Below are 18,379 nucleotides of genomic sequence, written 5' to 3' on the forward strand. Positions count from 1 at the left end.
TCAAACACTGAGTAGGAAAAACCTTTTCATTCATTCTTCAACATCTATAAGCAAGAAAACAAATCACAAAATAAAATATATCATCAGAATCACAATTTAAATATTGATACTTGAAAGGTTAGAAATTTTTTCAAAGGTCAATGAAAATGATATATGCAATGTGATACATAACACACTATGATAAAATAATAAATAAAAAACATTGAAAAAGTAAATATTGTCAAATAATATGAAATTATCCATACATATATTAAAGATAATTCATTACATATACTACAAAATATAATTAAATTGCGCTACTCATTATTATCATCACTCCTAGCCATCACCACCATAACAATCATCCTCATCCTCATCATCATCATCTTCTTCTTCACCGTCATCGTCACCGTCACCATCACCATCACCATCATCATCACCATCACCATCATCGTCACCATCACCGTCACCATCATCATCTTCTTCTTCATCATCTTTGTTTCCCCAATTTATGTCAAGTTGAAGCAATTCATGTTGCCCGATTTCTTCATAATAAGATGATTCAACAAGTATATTTGGATCATCAAGTGTTTGAGTAGGAAGGACATAACATGGTTGAGAAATCTCATCTGATTGATCAACATCAAATGATGTTACATTGTTGGCATCTTTAATAAATTCACCCATGTCAACATTATAACGACTTCTAGCAATTGTCTTAATAACCGTCCACCATTCAGATGATTTATTACCAGGTGGATATGTATAGTAGACTTGTTGACATTGTTGTGCTAGCACAAAATCTTCATTTCCTTGTAGTCGAGATGTATGCTTGATTTCAACCAAACCATTCGAAGGATGCACTCTAATTCCTCGTCTTGTATCATACCAATTACACTTAAACATGAATAACTTGCACTTACTCCCTAAGTATTTTAGCCGAACAACTTCTTTAAGCATTCCATAATAATCACGTTCATTATCATCATAGCAACTTCCTTTCACACAAACTCCACTGTTCATTGTCTTTTTAAAACGACCATAACGTTGAGTATGAAATTTAAAACCATTCACATAATACCCATTATAGCATTTCACTGAAGTTGAAGGGCCCATAGCAAGTCCAAAAAGCTGATTTTGAATTCCATTAGATTGGTATTCCACCTAGCATAATAGTTAACTCCATAAGAAATAATAATTTAAAAGAGATTAATAATATTTTTAAAGTAACTAATTGACATAAAATATAAATTAATTTTATTAAAATACTTACATTATTTTTTAACCAATTTGGAAAGATCACTTCGCATATTTTTTCAATTTCACCATCACTCGCATATGGTTGTTGTGACTTTAGCTCTTGACGGCATTGCCTAAAATTTAAAAAATGTTAAAGTTAATAATAAATTATTATAAATTTAGTAAAAAATAATATTTCATACTTACTCTAAATAAGGCTTCAGTTCTTGACAATTGAATATCACATAGTTGTGCGCAATTTGCATTTCAGCATGTGACAACTGCCTTCTATAAAATCTTTTGGATAATTTTTTTCCTGGATAGGAAAAAATAGAGAGACATCCATCTACACTTGTAAGGCCACCATCATCATTCCGTGGAACTCGATTCCAAATTGTTTGCACGTCATCACCAAAATAATGAGATGCAAAATTGGTAATTTCATCAATCAAGTACGCCTCACATATGGAACCCTCAACTTTAGCTTTATTGGTAACTTTCTTCTTCAAATAAAACATATACCTATATCATTTTTTTCAATTAGTTTATTAAAAAAAAATGAATAAAATGAACATAGTATGAAACATACCGTTCAAATGGATACATCCATCGATATTGAACTGGTCCACCAACTTTTGCCTCGTAAGGTAGATGTATCATCAAGTGTTCCATGGAGTCAAAGAAGGATGGAGGAAAAATCCTTTCAAGTTTGCAAATTATTTCAATTATATTCATCTGCATTAACTCCATGTGCTGGGCATTTAAATTTGTTGAACAAATATCTCGAAAAAATACGGATAGTTCAGTTAATGCCTCCCACAATGGTCTAGGTAAGTAAGGTCGGAAAGCAGTTGGAAGAAGTCTTTGAATGAAGACATGACAATCATGGCTCTTCATCCCCGAAACCTTACATTGTGCCTCTTTCACACATCGTGAAATGCTTGAAGCATAACCATCAGGAAATGATAACTCCTTCATCCATGACAACACTTCTTGTTGTTGTTTCTTGTGTAGACAATAAGTGCTTTTAGGTTTGTAAACCCGACCACTCATATCTTGTTGCAAATGTAAATTTGGCTTATGACAATACAATTGAATATCCAACCTAGCCTTTAAATTGTCCTTGCTTCTATAAGGACAATCCATTACTGTATAAAAAATATTGTCAAAGACATTTTTCTCAATATGCATGACATCAAGATTATGACGAATCAAATTTATATGCCAATATGGAAGCTCCCAGAAAATACTCTTCTTCACCCAATTGTGTTTAACACCAAATCCTGGAATTTTAACATTATATGATGAACCTCCAATATATCCCTCAGTATACTTGGACACTTCATTTAACATTTCCAAACCAGATGGACGAGGTATAGGAGGGAGCCTTTCAATTACTCCTTTCAAAAACTTATCTGATTGATGTCTATATGGGTGGTTCATGGGTAGGAATCGTCGATGACAATCAAAAAATGTAGTTTTCCGTCCATTTTTTAATCTAAAAGCCTTGCTATGCTCCATACAATAAGGACAAGACAGATTTCCATGAGTACTCCACCCTGATAACATGTCATATGCTGGAAAGTCACTAATGGTCCACATCAAAGCTGCCCTTAATTGAAAATTTTCTTTTCTGTAGACATCATATGTTTCAACACCAACAGACCATAAATTCTTTAACTCATCAATCAAAGGTCTTAGAAAAACATCAAGCTTTTTACCCGGATTCTTTGGCCCAGGAATCAGCATTGTCAAAAACATGAATGGTCTAGTCATGCACTTCCACGGAGGCAAATTATAAACAGTCACAATTACTGGCCAACAAGAGTATGTATTTGAAGACATGTCAAATGGACAAAACCCATCAGTGCACAACCCTAATCGAATATTTCTCGGATCTGATGCAAAGCTGAAGTGAACACGATTAAACTCCTTCCATGCCTCCCCATCAGATGGGTGCACCATAACCCCATTATCTGACTTGTGATAATGATGCCATGTCATATCTTTGGCGTGATATGGAGACATGAACAGTCTTTGAAGCCTTGGTGTTAAGGGAAAGTATCGAAGTTGCTTCTCTGCCTTACTGGAACCTTTACTGGTTGGATTTCTAGGTTTGTATCGTGAACTTCCACAAAAATCACAATTTGTTTTCATTGCATCAGCCCCATAGTACAACATACAATAATTAGGACACACATCAAATTTCTCATACCCAAGTCCAAGTGGTCGCATAAATTTCTTGGCATCATAAAAATTTGATACCAAATTTTCATCATTAGGCATGCAACTTTTTGTAAAATCAATAAAATTGTTGAAGGCATTCTGAGTCAAATTAAATGTTGACTTCATATTAAGCAATTGTACACAAGCAGATAATTTGGATTGCTTGGTACACCCATCCCACAACGGCTCCTCCGCAGCTTTCAAAAGATTAAAAAATTTAGTTGCCTCCGGATTTGGAATTTCCCCTGCTACCATAGGACTAGACATGTTATCATTATAGAATGCATCACCAACCCCCATTGCATCTATAACTAGATTTCTATATGGATTCTCTAGACAAACATCATTCATAACATGACTCATTCCAATTGATGAAGGTCCAGCCAATATTGGTTCCGTAACATAAGGCTCCCCATGTACTGTCCAATTTTCATAACAAGGTATAAAACCTTTTGTCAATAGATGTTTACAAACATCATCTTCCTTTAAAAACTTTTGATTTTTGCACCTCACACAAGGACATCTAATTTTTCCCCCAGATATATTTTTATCAATTGAAAATGCAAAATTGATAAATCTTCTAACACCGGTAATGTATTCAGGACGAAGGCGACCATCCATAAGACGACGATACATCCATGATCGATCATCCATGTTAATCTAATTAACAGGACAACACCAATAAGTATTTTTAGAAATAAGCATACTTCTTTAACTACTACTATTTAAACAATCCTTTAAAATAAAATATGTACAACATGAATAAACTATAATTATTTGTCCAGTTCAAACATATATCAAGCCAAAAAATGTTAATGATGGGATATATGCACATGTGTTTGTTAAAACCTGGATAATTATTTTCCTTCTAGTCTTTGTTATTGAGTTTTTGTTAAATGCTTTAAATAAATCTTAATAATTTTCATTTATATTTATATAAGCCAATTATTGACAAAAGTACACTTTTAGATTATGTTTGATTAGTATTCTATACAGAATAAATCGATAAAGAAAAAAAATATTTAGTTGAAAAAATATTAAATAAATTTATCTTTACAGTAGTTTTGGATTTAATTTTTTTTTATTGATCCTTCTAACTTTTGTTACAACCTCAAATGAGTTTTTTATTTTTTTTTAGCCTTTTATTTTTATTAGATCCATCAAACTTTTTTATTTTTATTCAAATCTTTTTTTGGTAAACTAAGAAATGGTAAATGAAATCATAATCATATATTCAAATCTTTTTATTTTTATTCCAACATTTGTATCTTTGTCTCTTTAATTATATACAATGTATCTATGTTTTATATCATAGTGAAATAATAATTAAATATCAATTATTTTTTTGATACTTGTCTTCTCATAACAAATATTTTTTTTCATTTAAGATCCAACCTGATAAATTTCATTTAATTTAATAACAAGGAACTAACTTATAGTTTTCAAAAAAATTAATTATAATTTACTGTAATTATTATCTCTTAAAACCTATAACTTAATATGAATTTTTATGGGCAGGACATAGTTTTTCTACAAAACCAAGCCTTTGCATAAAAGGAAATTCTAATGACATGCTTTTAGTTCAAAGAGCAAAACAACAAGGTACAAAAAGCATAGCACAACGAAAGCTGGATGCATTAAATGATATTCCATGTAAATGACATGTAGTATAACAACACAAGACCTCAAAAGAACAAAGCATTAAGGAGACCATAGTAAATAGTAATAAGAACGCAACACACCGTTTTCGCGCAAAGAAGAACCCAAAGGATGATTAATTATTGAGGAAGATAACTTGCTGCCACGCTTAAAAACCTAATTCATCATATTGAACAAAGTCATGTCAGGACCCAGAAATTAAAAAAAAAGCCAAATAACAAAGCAAACATTAGGTATTATAACAGTTGTGAGCTTTAGTCATCTCAACAAAGGAAGAGATGATGTGTTGCTAAAATGTTCCCGAAATAATTCATGTACCTTATTGAGAATACTTCTCTTTTAAGATTAACCTTATTAAGCATACTCAAGAATAAACACAAGGTTATACTGATTTGGATTTGTCCTTTATAAACTATGTCTTTATGGATAATTAAACATTGAAAGCATACTGCTTTATGGTACTACAGGGATCAAATTAGCTTTAGTTGATTTTCAGTTTCAACTAACCTTTAGTTGATTGAAATGATTAAGCATGTTTCATGCTCTCCACACACACATATACATACATTTATGTCTACTAGCAGTCAAAATAAATCACTTGAGAACTTTATTATTCAGGAAAAGGAAAAGGGCTTTGATAAATAAAGCAATGGAACTAGAATCAAGTTCCTAAAGCAAGTATTAATTTCATAAATATCTGACATCAATGAAATCCAAGAATTGACATACATATTTGATATTACAAGGTTTTTTTTGGCTATCTTTCAGTTATGAAAAGTGGAATATATCTATGTTATCATATACAATTATCTTTTAAGATAGTCTTTTAGAATATACTTTGTTGAGAGCAATTTTTTTCTTCTATTCCAAGCATAACCACCATAAACATTAAGCCGCCCAACTACTAAGAACTTGGAAACCCGAGACAATGTATACAGAGAATAGAGAGAGTTCCAATTGAAATATCTCCAAGCAATTGCTACTGTTATGGCATGTTCAACTAGTATGTGGTGCTGACATTCCACTGTCATTATCCAGGACAAGCCATCCACACGATTACCCCACAAATAAAGAGAGCATGTTTAGCTTGCTTAAAAATAATGAATGAAGATACAAAAATAAAACAACAATCTTATTAACAAAACACAACATCAACAACCAAGTTTCTTTTTATATATATAAGTATATGAATACATTCAAATCACCTAGGTGTTGGCGCACAGGAGGACAAAAAGACTTGCAGACATCAAAGAACACCCATCAAAGAACACCCAGCATCAAAAAACTAATTGTTAAAAATTAAATTGGGGGTTTTGCTAAATTTTCAATTAAACAGGCATAATTTCCATAAATCACTCTCTTCCAGACACAAGAATTGCCAGCATTAGTCAATTTGCATAAAATCATTCAATTTATGAACCGTAACCCTAAAAATTAATTTGGGGGTTTTCATAAATTTTCAATTAAACATGCATAATTAGATTATAAATCATGGTAAAAACATTTTATAAACCTTATATTATTGAATTAATAGCCTAAAACTATTATTCAAAGTATCAGGAAAAACAATTGTTACCTGTACGTTCTTCAGTTACAGATGAGAGAGATGGATCAACACGAAAAAATAACACCTGAGATTAGAAAATTTAGGTTAGAACTGTTTAGTGTAACTTCAATTGCAACAAAAAAAATAAAAACCCTAAATTAGTTACCTGAGCTATTGAAGAAAAAAGTGCAAAACCTAACCCGTTTACAGAGAAAGGGTAAATCAGGATGTTCGATACTGATGATGATGGGTCTGGTGTGATGTTACCATGGGTCTCTGTTTTTCTTGCTTTATATAGAAATATTGAAACTGGTAAGATCGATGAAGGAGAAGAAGATGAAGAAAAGAAATTACGGATGCTGAAGATGAATGAGAAAATGATGAACAGTTTCGGATAAAGGAATATGAAATCGATGAAGAGAGGGTGATTTTTCAACAGTTAGGGATTGATATTGTTATTAGGGATGACGGATGCACTGGAAGAGTGAAAATGATGTAATTTTCAGCTGTAAATGATTTTGTTGGTGTCTGTATTTCGGTGTGGGGGGAAAGAGCGAAAATAAACGGTTTAGATTTTATGCAATCAACGGTCAACATAATTTCAGCTTTATATTAATATTTAAATTTTATTTTTTCAATTAGCAACGGAAAATCCGTTGCTAAATTCAATGTAAATTTTGCAACGGATTGTCCGTTACTAAAATCCATTGCTAATATTTAAAAAATAATATATATATAATCCGTTGCAAATCTGTTACTGAATTTAGCAACGGAATTATCCGTTGCTAAATTCAGATGCTAATAGCCCCTGTTTTTTGTAGTGTTGTATTTTTTATCCTAGTATTTTTTTAAGTTGTACCTTGATTGATTTTCTCATGTTTTTTCTAGGTGGGTATCGAGTCAATTTTTTTTAATAATTATGTATACTATTATAATTTATTTTAACTTAAACTTTCTGATGAGGTTTACATATAGAATACATGTTGGCATTGAGAAACTTTTTTTTATGCTAAAAAAATTTAGTTAGACCATCTATGTAATGTTATTATAAAATATATTTATAATAACTCCATTTCTTTAATTTTTTTAATCAATTTCTATAAAAAATATGCCTTTGAATATCATTTTTGTTACAGTGAGACAATCATTCATATTATATGGAGGGAGAGACGAAATCATAATCAATGTTGCATATATTTGAGTTCAGGGTCCTATTACTTTGCTGAATTTCAGTAGAGTGGAAAAATAATAAATAAATTAAAAAAAAAAGAAAAACATTGAGGAACAACACGTCTTTTACCCCAAATAATTTTAGAAGAACGTTTTTGACGATGAATTTGTCAGAGGGACTTATCCGTCTACCAGGGAAAAATGCAACGAATTTTACCAAGTATACAGGAATACTCAAGTCACCATCCAACTCCAGTTATAACCAAGTCGAGGCATACGTATACCACAGCAAGACATGGATGTTACCATATGCAAACTTGAATTCAATAACTTCACATTCATATAGGTCAATCCTCAGCCTAAGAAGCAAAACTTTACGTAGATGTTCGTTTTGGAATGTCAACACGTAGTTACATCGGCTAGGGAATAAAAGGAGTCTATAATATAACACCATAATTAGGCCTTATAGGAGAGCGCTGTCTTCGCTTTCAGGCAATGGACCTCTCTATCCAGCAGCATTCCATTATATATATATATATATATATATATATATATATATGAGGAATACACCCCCACATTTTGTATGCACATGCGGGGTCTCACTGACTTCGCAGTAATAATTTTCACAAACCTAGCAACCAAATACTGACTCATCGATAAAAAAATAAAATTTAAAAAATTAAAACAAAGTATTAGATTTCATGAGCAACTAATGCAACTGGGGCAGATTTTGCAGTCTCCTTATACTCTTTAATGCAAGTGATCATCTTTAATAGATTGCAAATGAGACAATCTATATATGCTGTTTTCATCTGAATATTTGCTTGTGAAATGGGTCCGGTCCCCCGCCATGGTCTATGGGTATCAATCGTGGTATCTTGATTCTCTAGACTTGTATCATGCATAGTTTTGGAGAGAGGGAGGAGTCCTTTTTTATTAGTTAAACTCTTCAATGTTGTACGCTAACACATTCGTGAGGACCATTACTAGAAATTTTGGGGAAGGAATTTTACCAGTCTAAATATTATTTCCCTCTATAAACAGTAAACACTGTTTACTTTTTACACTTGCTAGGGACAATTAAAAAGTAAATGAATAGAGAGAGGCCCCATTCTCAATCATTAGACACAGCCTGGGTATTTTTAAAGCCACCAATCTCAATCTTTAGACACAAACTTTCTAGCCAGGCCAAACAAAATTTACTTCAAGTAATCAAATTACGTGCACCACCATTTAAACCCTAATATAGAACGCGAGGGTAATCAAACATAAATTTTTATAAGTCATATCAGCAAGCAAAAGGCATTAGAGTAGATTAATATCCATATATAAATCAAAGGAGAGTACTAGATATATCAGTAGCAGCTTGAAAGTATAATCTACCTATATATGTGCACTCCATTGGTTACTTAAATGGGTTATTGAAGTCTCTATTTGCTTCTGGCATTTGATTCCACTCCCATATTCTGTCTGGAAAGGTGGGTGGCAGCAATTCTGGTAGCATGTTGAGAGGCAGCTGCTGCGATGTTTGTGGTGTCATACTAGAAAGCTGTGAGGATTGGTGTTGTGGTTGTTGAAGAAGATAAAATTGTTGCTGCTGCTGCTGCTGATAATGATGATCAATGCTAGCTTGTTGGTAGTTAAGTAGTCTATGCAGATCATCTATTGGACTCGACGATACGGAGGATGTAACAGAGAATAGATTAGTGAAGCTAGGGATTAAAGAGCTGGAAGCTTGCTTAGGCAGGTTTAGAAACATTCCTTCTCCTACAGAAGCTGGAAGTCCAAGTGAGTTGCTTATTGGAGGGGTTGGATGGTATGCGTTACTGTTATGCTTGGAGAGTCCAAGAGCAGTTGTGACATCTGAGCTGCTGCTTGCATCTGTTTCACTCATCTTTTCCATTTCAATTTGTTGTGACGATTGTCCTACATAAGGTTGAAATCTTTCCACCGTGATATGACTTTGGTGTTTCTTGTCAGATTGAGTCCCCCTCGATGAGGATGCCCGAGATGGAAGTGAACGAGGGAGGGATGGATGATCTTCTACTCCAGCTCTCTTGTAGACGCGGCAAAGTGATATTTCAACCTGAAAAAGTTAAAAAATCAGGAACTTAACGAATTGATGATTAAAAGAAAGCAAATGGATCATGAAATTATGGAACAAAACGAAGTACGGAATGAATATTTATCCAGCTACCGACGTCAATGAGCATCGGTTGCAGTTATGAGGTGGTATTAATGAAGTAGAGTTCAATATATAGGGAAACTTTGGGGGTCATTGAATTAAAGTTCATGCATTCTGATGCTACCATAAATTTAACTTGTGAAGGAACCTTACATTAAAGAATCCAATTAAATGACAAGAGATTGCAACTTAACTGCCTGTATTATTCCTAGCTACCAACTCTTTTTTAATTATGCCTTTATTTTTTTTTGCCGTGTTCTATCTATATATATAGTTTCATATATGCACCTTTGCTACTTTTCTTTGCTAGATAGCATATATAGTGTGCTAGCTATGAATCTATTTGTTAGATTTTTTTTTTTAACAATTAGCTTTGCGTTCAATTAATCCCTTAATATAATCGGATTAGTACTCAAATTAGGATGTATAAATTAGACCTCCAAGAACTAGCTAGGGATGATTACTAAATGGAAAGTAAAGGATTGAGATTTATGGCTTGTGGTTTTCGTATTTATGACCTGGGAAAGAAAGGGAAAAAAGAAGAAGAAAAAAACAGAAAGAAGTAAAAAAAATAATAATGAAAATCTTGGTATTTATATGGATGAGAAATCATAGGATTCGTGGTCACCATGAAGAAACAAGAACACTCACAGAAAGATTCCTAGAAAGAAGAACAAGAATAGGAGAGCTTGGAGACTCGTTAATATGTATCTGTTTTCTAACATTATCATTTTCATTCATCTATATATCAATTTATACACACTAGAAAGCTTAATTAAAGGTAGGTAAAGAACATGTAATGAAAATAAATTATAAGTACCTTTTGGTATCGTTCAGTTTCATGGTGTGGCAGCCGGTATTCATTCATGATCCAACTAGTTCGGATTCCTTTAGGAGCTTTCCCGGAGTAGAAAACTAGGGTTTTCTTTAAACCAATTGATCTTGAATTCTCAGTTCGGATCATCCGATCAGCTCCTGTTGCCTTCCAGTAGCCAGTAGTGGTCACACGATTGGGTCGATCCCCGTTTCGATATTTCCTGTCTCTGGGGACATAGAAGAACCATTCTTTCTCTCCAATTGCTGCTAAAGCTGATCAACAATAACATAAATATATAATCAATGATCATGCATCATCACTGGAACTAGTACTGACCAGTACTAGACAAATTGGAAGAGAAAGAAAGACAAGGCAAAATTAAAATAAAAGAAAAGGTTGGGTTCAGCATATTATATATATATATACATATATATACCAGGAAGTTCCCAAGGATCATAGCGATAAAGATCTAAGAAAGTAATGAGTTCCACATTGAAACGTTTGCCCTCGACCTTACGGCGAAGGTAGAACTCAACAAGTTCTTCTTCAGTTGGATGGAAACGAAATCCTGGCATAACCATGTCATGATCATGGTCATCATCTTTGTTGTTGCTGTTGCTGTTGCAATCGTTATTGTTGTTGTTTTGCTCGTTGTTTGTGTTGTGGCTCATGGTTGCTGCAATTGCCATAAACTAGAAAGAAAGACCAACTACTAATTAAGGTTATGAAATAAATCCAGTTTTGGTGTGGCCTCCCCTCTAATTTATACTTGAGAGAATTGTACGAATTGAGTGGTGCTGCTGCGTGTGCAAGTGCAAGTGGGTATGGATATATGCTAAGATAAGTGATATCATGGTTAAAAATTTGGTACTAGATATGCCCAAAAATTTACTCTTCTCCACGTCTATATATCTCTTTCTATCTCTTAAAATATTTGGAGAGAGGAGAGAGTTTATCATAGAAAGATCTACATAGCTTTCAGGCCCTACATGTAAAGAGGTATTCCTTGAGGGTGTTTAAGAAGAGAAAATGACATTTCGAAAGGAGGCCAGGGTGGCCACAGCCTCTCAGCGGTGGCTTTTGGACCTTTCCCTTACCCATACAATTACATATGCAAATTTTATTTTTTTTATAATTTATTTAATACCTCTGTCAATTCTATTCCATTCACCAAATCGTGCGCAAAATTATCCATGGAAACAAAATTTTATTGCAATTCATCATCCTCTACTTTTAGTACTAATATCCTCGAATTTAATCTTAAATGATATATAATATAATCCAAAATTATTCCTTATTATAGAATTAAAAAAATAGAATAAAAAATTAATATGTAAGCTTTGATTTCTTTTTATTAAAACCAATAATAAGTATATGTGTTGCATTCCAATAGCAGTAATAAGTACATGGATCTTTTTTTTCTATACAATAATATTTTTTTGCATATTGTACAACCAAATTAATCAAATTAATGCATGCAAAAAACAACAAGAAAAAACATAAAAATTTTAATGAGTGAAAGAGGCTATAGATATCAACCTCAAGTTTCTAGGTATTTCTTTTGTAGAATAACAATCCTCTAATGCCTCTCTTTAGGGTTTTACAAATTCTTAAATAAATCAGAAACTCTACTTCTATTAGAAAATAAAATAAAAAATTGAAACTATAAAGAAAAAAAGTAGAAAATTTAAAAATAATAAGAGAAATCACATAATTATCAAAACCTAGCCCCTAAAGTAAGATTTTTAAAATCTAAAAATCTGATAGTTGAAGTAGTGATTCTAAATATGTAAAAATTTAAGTGCAATCCACTGATTGGATTAAAAGTTGTGGCCCTTTTGAGTTGTTATTCTAATCTAGTGGGACCAGACTTCCTCTTAGGCCTAAACCTATCACATTAATTCATAAATGTATCTGTTAAACCATCCATATAGTTTACATGGGGCAGATCCTCATCTAGTTATGGCAAACCCACACTTGAGTGCTCAAAATTATCTGTTATCACAAGTCTAACTACATCATTCCCCTAGTTGGAGAGGACTCATCCTCAAGTTTAGTTCCTCCTCTAAATAAAAAGTCAAGTGTTGGAAATTAAAGACATTAGAAGTCTTCAAATGATGTGGAAGACGAATCTTGTAGGCATTATAATTTATATTCTACAATGCCTGATAAGAACATATCTTCTTTTTCTTCAACTTATTATACTCACCTACTAGAAACTTGTCATGTGTAATGACTGCCTATACAAAATCACCAACTTCATATACCACTCTCTTACGATGACTTATTACCTTATATGTGGCATTATTGTCACCGTTTGTTTGCTTAACTTGCTTATGAATGCCATGCAAGTAATTTGCCATGCTAGTAGTTTGGATGCCTAAGCGTCCGATGCAAGGTATGAAGAATTAACTCCAGTACTCTAGAAGGATTATGTCTATAGACAATCTTAAAGGAACTTGGTTGGGTGGTTCAAGTTTGAGACCAATAATAAGTAAACTCTACCTACGGCAATGCTATATCTTATAATTCCAACTTATCCCATCTATCGAGACCACATCGCACCAAAAACTATCAAAGTATTTTTGACCCATAGAGAAAGAAACAAGGCATCGTCTATCCATAATTATCTTAATATCTTTATTCAGTCATGTTAGCTTGTAGGGTTTAGGATGATTTAAATCCCCAGCTAAAGTTTCCTTACTACCTCTACAGAGACCACATTCTTACAACTCCTACTATTTATGATCAAACTACAGACTTTGTCTTTGATGGTGCATATAGAGTGGCAGATAAGTAATAGGCCTCCAATCCTTATCACAATCACACACCTTTAGGTGTCAACAAACTCTTTTAGATCACAAGGGTTGTACCGCCATTTCCATGCAAAACATTATTATCACTATTAGAATCATCCTCATTATTAGTAAAATTTATAAGCTCATCCTTTACTAGTAAATTCTTTCCCGAATGACTCTTTGGTTTGCTACACTTGCTAATTTGATGTCTCAAATCGCCACATCTAAAGCAACAAAGTCTAAAACTTGCTTGCTAATTTTTTTGGTTTGGCCAAGTTTCATTGGTGGTCTACCTTAGGTCACTACTGCATCCTCAATTAGTTTGTTCTGACCAAACATTCCTACTAACATTAATGTTAGTCTACTGCTTCTATACCATTAAATCCCTCTAATATGCCTCTAACACTATTCATAAAAACTAAAAACACAATACATCCTGAATAAACTATCACATGCCATTAGGGTACCAAGCCAACAACTACTTGACATAATAAAAAAGTTAATGTCTTATCTCAAGTATAGGAGTGTCAAAGTAATAAATAACTCGGCAAGACTAGGGACGAATCACAAGGAGGTCAACTATATAAATTACAAATAATATATATAGTAAAACATAGAATTTAAAAGGACTTTGAAATATAAGATTCATGTGAGAATTAAACAAGGATAAAACAATTGTTAAGGTTAGAGGACTCATTAATGATATTTCAAGTAAGTATAGTATAAACTCTTTTTATTACTCAACTGAAAAACACAAATAAAAAAAGTTCCAATTGGATTATAAATTATTAACATGATTATATTAATTATCTTATTTGAGCAATGCAAATACTTGTAATTATGGTCAGGTATTCATGGTGATAACTTATGTTAACAACAAATCAATTTCTTTTCATAACATAGGTATCGGTTATACCATACAGTTGGTTATTATAGGATAAGTATTTGTTGTACCAAGGGTTGTGTAACACAAATCTATATTAACCATTTAACAAGCAATATATTAAGAGTAAGTAAGATAACAAATACAAAACATGTTAGTATCAAACATTAAAGTCCATGTTGAGTTTATACTATACTTATTCTTACATTATTAGTGTACCCTTTTCTCTTTGACAAAATAAAATTAGCTAAATATAATAAAGATGAGAAACATAAATAAACATAACAATGATATACATTAACTAAGTAAAGGAAAGGAAATGAAAAGCATAACAAGAGATTAATATAACATATAATAAAAGTTGAACATTACAAAATTTAAAAAAAGAGAATAAGAGCAAGATCTTGATGTAAATAACCAAGATACCTACATGCATGGCAAATGCCTCCTTTTATAGGCTAAAATTTAGAACAATTAATTTGTTGACTAAATTTTATGTGGGTGACCATCTCTTGACTTGGTAACAAACATTATCTTCTTGTTTGCGAAAAACATCATTCCTAACATCAAAATTTGAACATATAGTCTCCATGAAAGTTCTGGAAAATTATCTCCACTTTCCAACTAAACAAGAATAAGGTCATCTAGGCTTCTAGAACTCGAGATATAGGCTAAACACCGAACAGTGCCTGGACTATAGAACAGATTCCGACTTCTCTATTATTGCTATAATTTAAACTTGAAAACAATCCATTTGAATCTTGGACTCTTTATGAAAATTTTAGGCCTATGTCTTAGCTTTCTATCCATATAAACCAGAGCTAAATCCAAGTTCTGCAACTTTACTTATGATCCAATAACTAAATGGTGTTTCAATTTGAATTCAACTAGCATTTTTTTTTTAAGCTTAGCTCTCTCTTTGTCTTCTTAATTTCAATACGTAAACTCATTAATCAATCCTTTGATTTATTTGATAGACATGCATTTAAAATAAATATTTACTATAAATTAAAGGTATCTTATATTATTAGACTTTTTATTATAAAACTTGCTCTAGTTAAGGAGTTATTGATACTTTAAATGCAAAATGATGATATAAAACCTTGATAAAATGCACTTTTTAGTACTAATCACATTCCCCAACCAGCTTATTATTAGTCCCTAGTAGTCAAAGCCTTAAAATAAAAAGCAATTTGCAAGTTCCACAAAGCAATGCATTCATCATTCAACATCCATTAACATATCCAAATAAACAAACCCAAAATAAATTTATGCATGTGCTTCATACTATTGAAACAAGATATTAATAAACCTTCTTTTTATGTGCTTAGTGAATGAAAACATAGTTGATAGGGCTTTTATTGGAAGAAAATAATATTCTCTTCTAATGTTTTTCCAAGGTTAACTTTCTTGGGTTGATATTATTATCTTCTTCTTTTTTAAATATATATACATGTAACTTAAAATATAATGCATATCTAACTCATGTAACGAGCTTTCAGCTAATGACTTTTAGACTGGTTGGTCTTTTAGGTGTTGAGACACTCCTGCGACCTTAGTAACTTGAGTTGCAGATACACATATATAGTGCAATGTTTGATTCTCTTAAGCTTTTCTCCTTAAGTCATGTAACAAGTACTAGGCCAATGACTTTTGGATATAGGTATTAATACACCCATTTGGGCTTAATTGCTTAACTTAGGGAGGCTACGAAACCAAACTTATTTATATTTTCTTATCATCAATATTATCAATTTTTTCCCTTTAGTTATTATCTTTAACAAAAAAAAGATATAAATATTATAATAATCCAATATGCAACCTATAATTATATGTTAAAGTATGTGTGTGAAAATGAAGGTTTAATAATACATGTTAAATGAATATATGAGAAAAATCAAGTGATAATAGTGAGGGAGTTTGTAAGCCTGAATATTTCAAGAAGTATTCTAATAGACCTTGATAAGAATATTTAATAAGACGCATTTCAAGAGTCAATAAAATTTCTCTTTACTCTACCATCCTAATAACAATTTTATCAAATGGTTTTAATAATAGCAAAAATAGGTCATAAGTTATTTTTTGTAATGTTAACTATCTCTCTCTCCTCTCAACCAAAACAAGATATTGTTCTTAATGTCATAAGGTAGAAAGATAAAATATAGAAGACATCACCTGAAATAGCGAATACTAACAAACCTAAAACACACTTAAACAAAATAAGAAATAAGAAAACAACATAATATGCTATTAATAAAACCAAAAGATGTAAGGTTTCATAGATGAAGGCTCAAATTCAATCTAAACTTTTTACGGCTTTGCATAGTTGATCAATTTATACGACTTATAGATGAATCAATTATAAGGATGAAAAATTATAGCTCACTAAGGAATTGCTTACTAGTAACAGCAGAGATTATGATTTGTTGTGGTGAAGATGTTAGAAATTTCTATTACACAGCTTGATCAAGAAAAGACAACAATTTATCATAAAAATCAAACATTTAACAATCCTATAGGTTTATAGTGGGTTTTCAGTTAAGCCTAAGAGAAAATATGAAAAGTCTCTTTTAATATCTCCAAACCATCTAGTAAAGTAATAAAGGCGTCAGCATAGTTAAACATTGTATTTAGTCAATCAGACATTATGGAGACTTGTAGTTCCTTTCCAATTATTTTTCCAACGATGTTCCAAAAAATACAACTATTGACACACCTCACCATTAACCCAATGCTACCTCCCACTTACACTAAATGAATATTTCTCTCAGCTAGTACCTGACCAATATGATTTATTGATTCTAAAAATTCTTTTTTTTCCAGAACTGGATGCACCAAAAACACAAATATTTCTTATTTGATGACTTGAGGAATTTATTATTTCTAGACACTTCTATATCTGTTAAATGTATAGGTTGAGTAGAAATGAAGGGAAGGAAGAAAAGATTTTATAGATGAGAAATTGAAAATGCAATCATGCCACCCATATATAGGCCAACTAGAGTGTCGCTCTTTCTCTCTCTAACTTTTTTTACTTTTTGTCAAAATATGTGTATGTACAACTAGTTATGATTGTGGCTCATATTTTTTCTTGGTTTTATGTCTAAGAACAGCTTAAATATCCTCTATGGGTTGGAGATAGGCTTCCCATCTAACTTTCTAAAAAACTAGCAAACAACGGTTTTTTTAGTCAGATTCCCAAGACTATGTTGAGCGTGTTCTTTATGGAATTGTAACCATAAATCATGAATTGCATGATGCACATCTCTACTAGGATGCGTCACAAGAGTTAATAGAAGATTATTTGAAGACCTCTTACTTAGGCTATCCTTAATGAATTGTATTTTATCTTCACGATTTATAAATATCATTCTTAAAGAATGACATTTGACACTACAAGTCCATTTACCACATCTGTGGCAAACTTTCAACTGCTTTTACCTATTCCAAACATGTATGCATTTACCACATCTGTGGCAAACTTTCAATTGTTTTGCACAATGTTTCTTTGTAAAACTGCTTTTACCTATTCCAAACATGTATGAAATAAAATAATTAGAGGACTCACCTAATAATCAGTTCTTTATTTTAATTAACCAGCGAATATCTTCAGGAATTACATGGTTTATTAATGACCTCAATCTTTTACACCTAGCACGGTAATTTTTTGTAATCATATTTTGAGGGAAAGTAGGAAAATACTTTTTAATTTTTAAAGAGTGGTGTCCATTTTTAAATGGAAATTGAAAAAAAGATGCAAAGAAAAGGGAAAGAGCAAAGAATTGCACAAATATATACATAGATATTAGTTATCATGGAAAACTGAAAAAAACGACTTAAAAGTCACGGAGTACCATTATCCGTCATTTGACTTGGG

General features: G+C 32.0%; 1 protein-coding gene across 1 annotated transcript; it reads right to left on the bottom strand.

Annotated features, from left to right (window-relative positions):
- Nucleotides 1-9,078: 9,078 nt before the first annotated feature.
- Nucleotides 9,079-11,739, bottom strand: LOC105116298 (NAC domain-containing protein 72-like). The gene is made up of 3 exons (XM_011013582.1): nucleotides 11,258-11,739; nucleotides 10,825-11,093; nucleotides 9,079-9,905 (listed from the first exon to the last, which is right to left on the bottom strand). The coding sequence occupies exons 1-3, from the start codon at nucleotides 11,508-11,510 to the stop codon at nucleotides 9,225-9,227; spliced, it is 1,203 nt and encodes a 400-aa protein (XP_011011884.1). The 5' UTR covers nucleotides 11,511-11,739; the 3' UTR covers nucleotides 9,079-9,224.
- Nucleotides 11,740-18,379: the final 6,640 nt, after the last annotated feature.

The sequence above is a fragment of the Populus euphratica genome, unplaced genomic scaffold (genome assembly GCF_000495115.2).
Source record: "Populus euphratica unplaced genomic scaffold, PopEup_1.0 scaffold879.1, whole genome shotgun sequence".
NCBI classification, from domain to species: Eukaryota; Viridiplantae; Streptophyta; class Magnoliopsida; order Malpighiales; family Salicaceae; genus Populus; species Populus euphratica.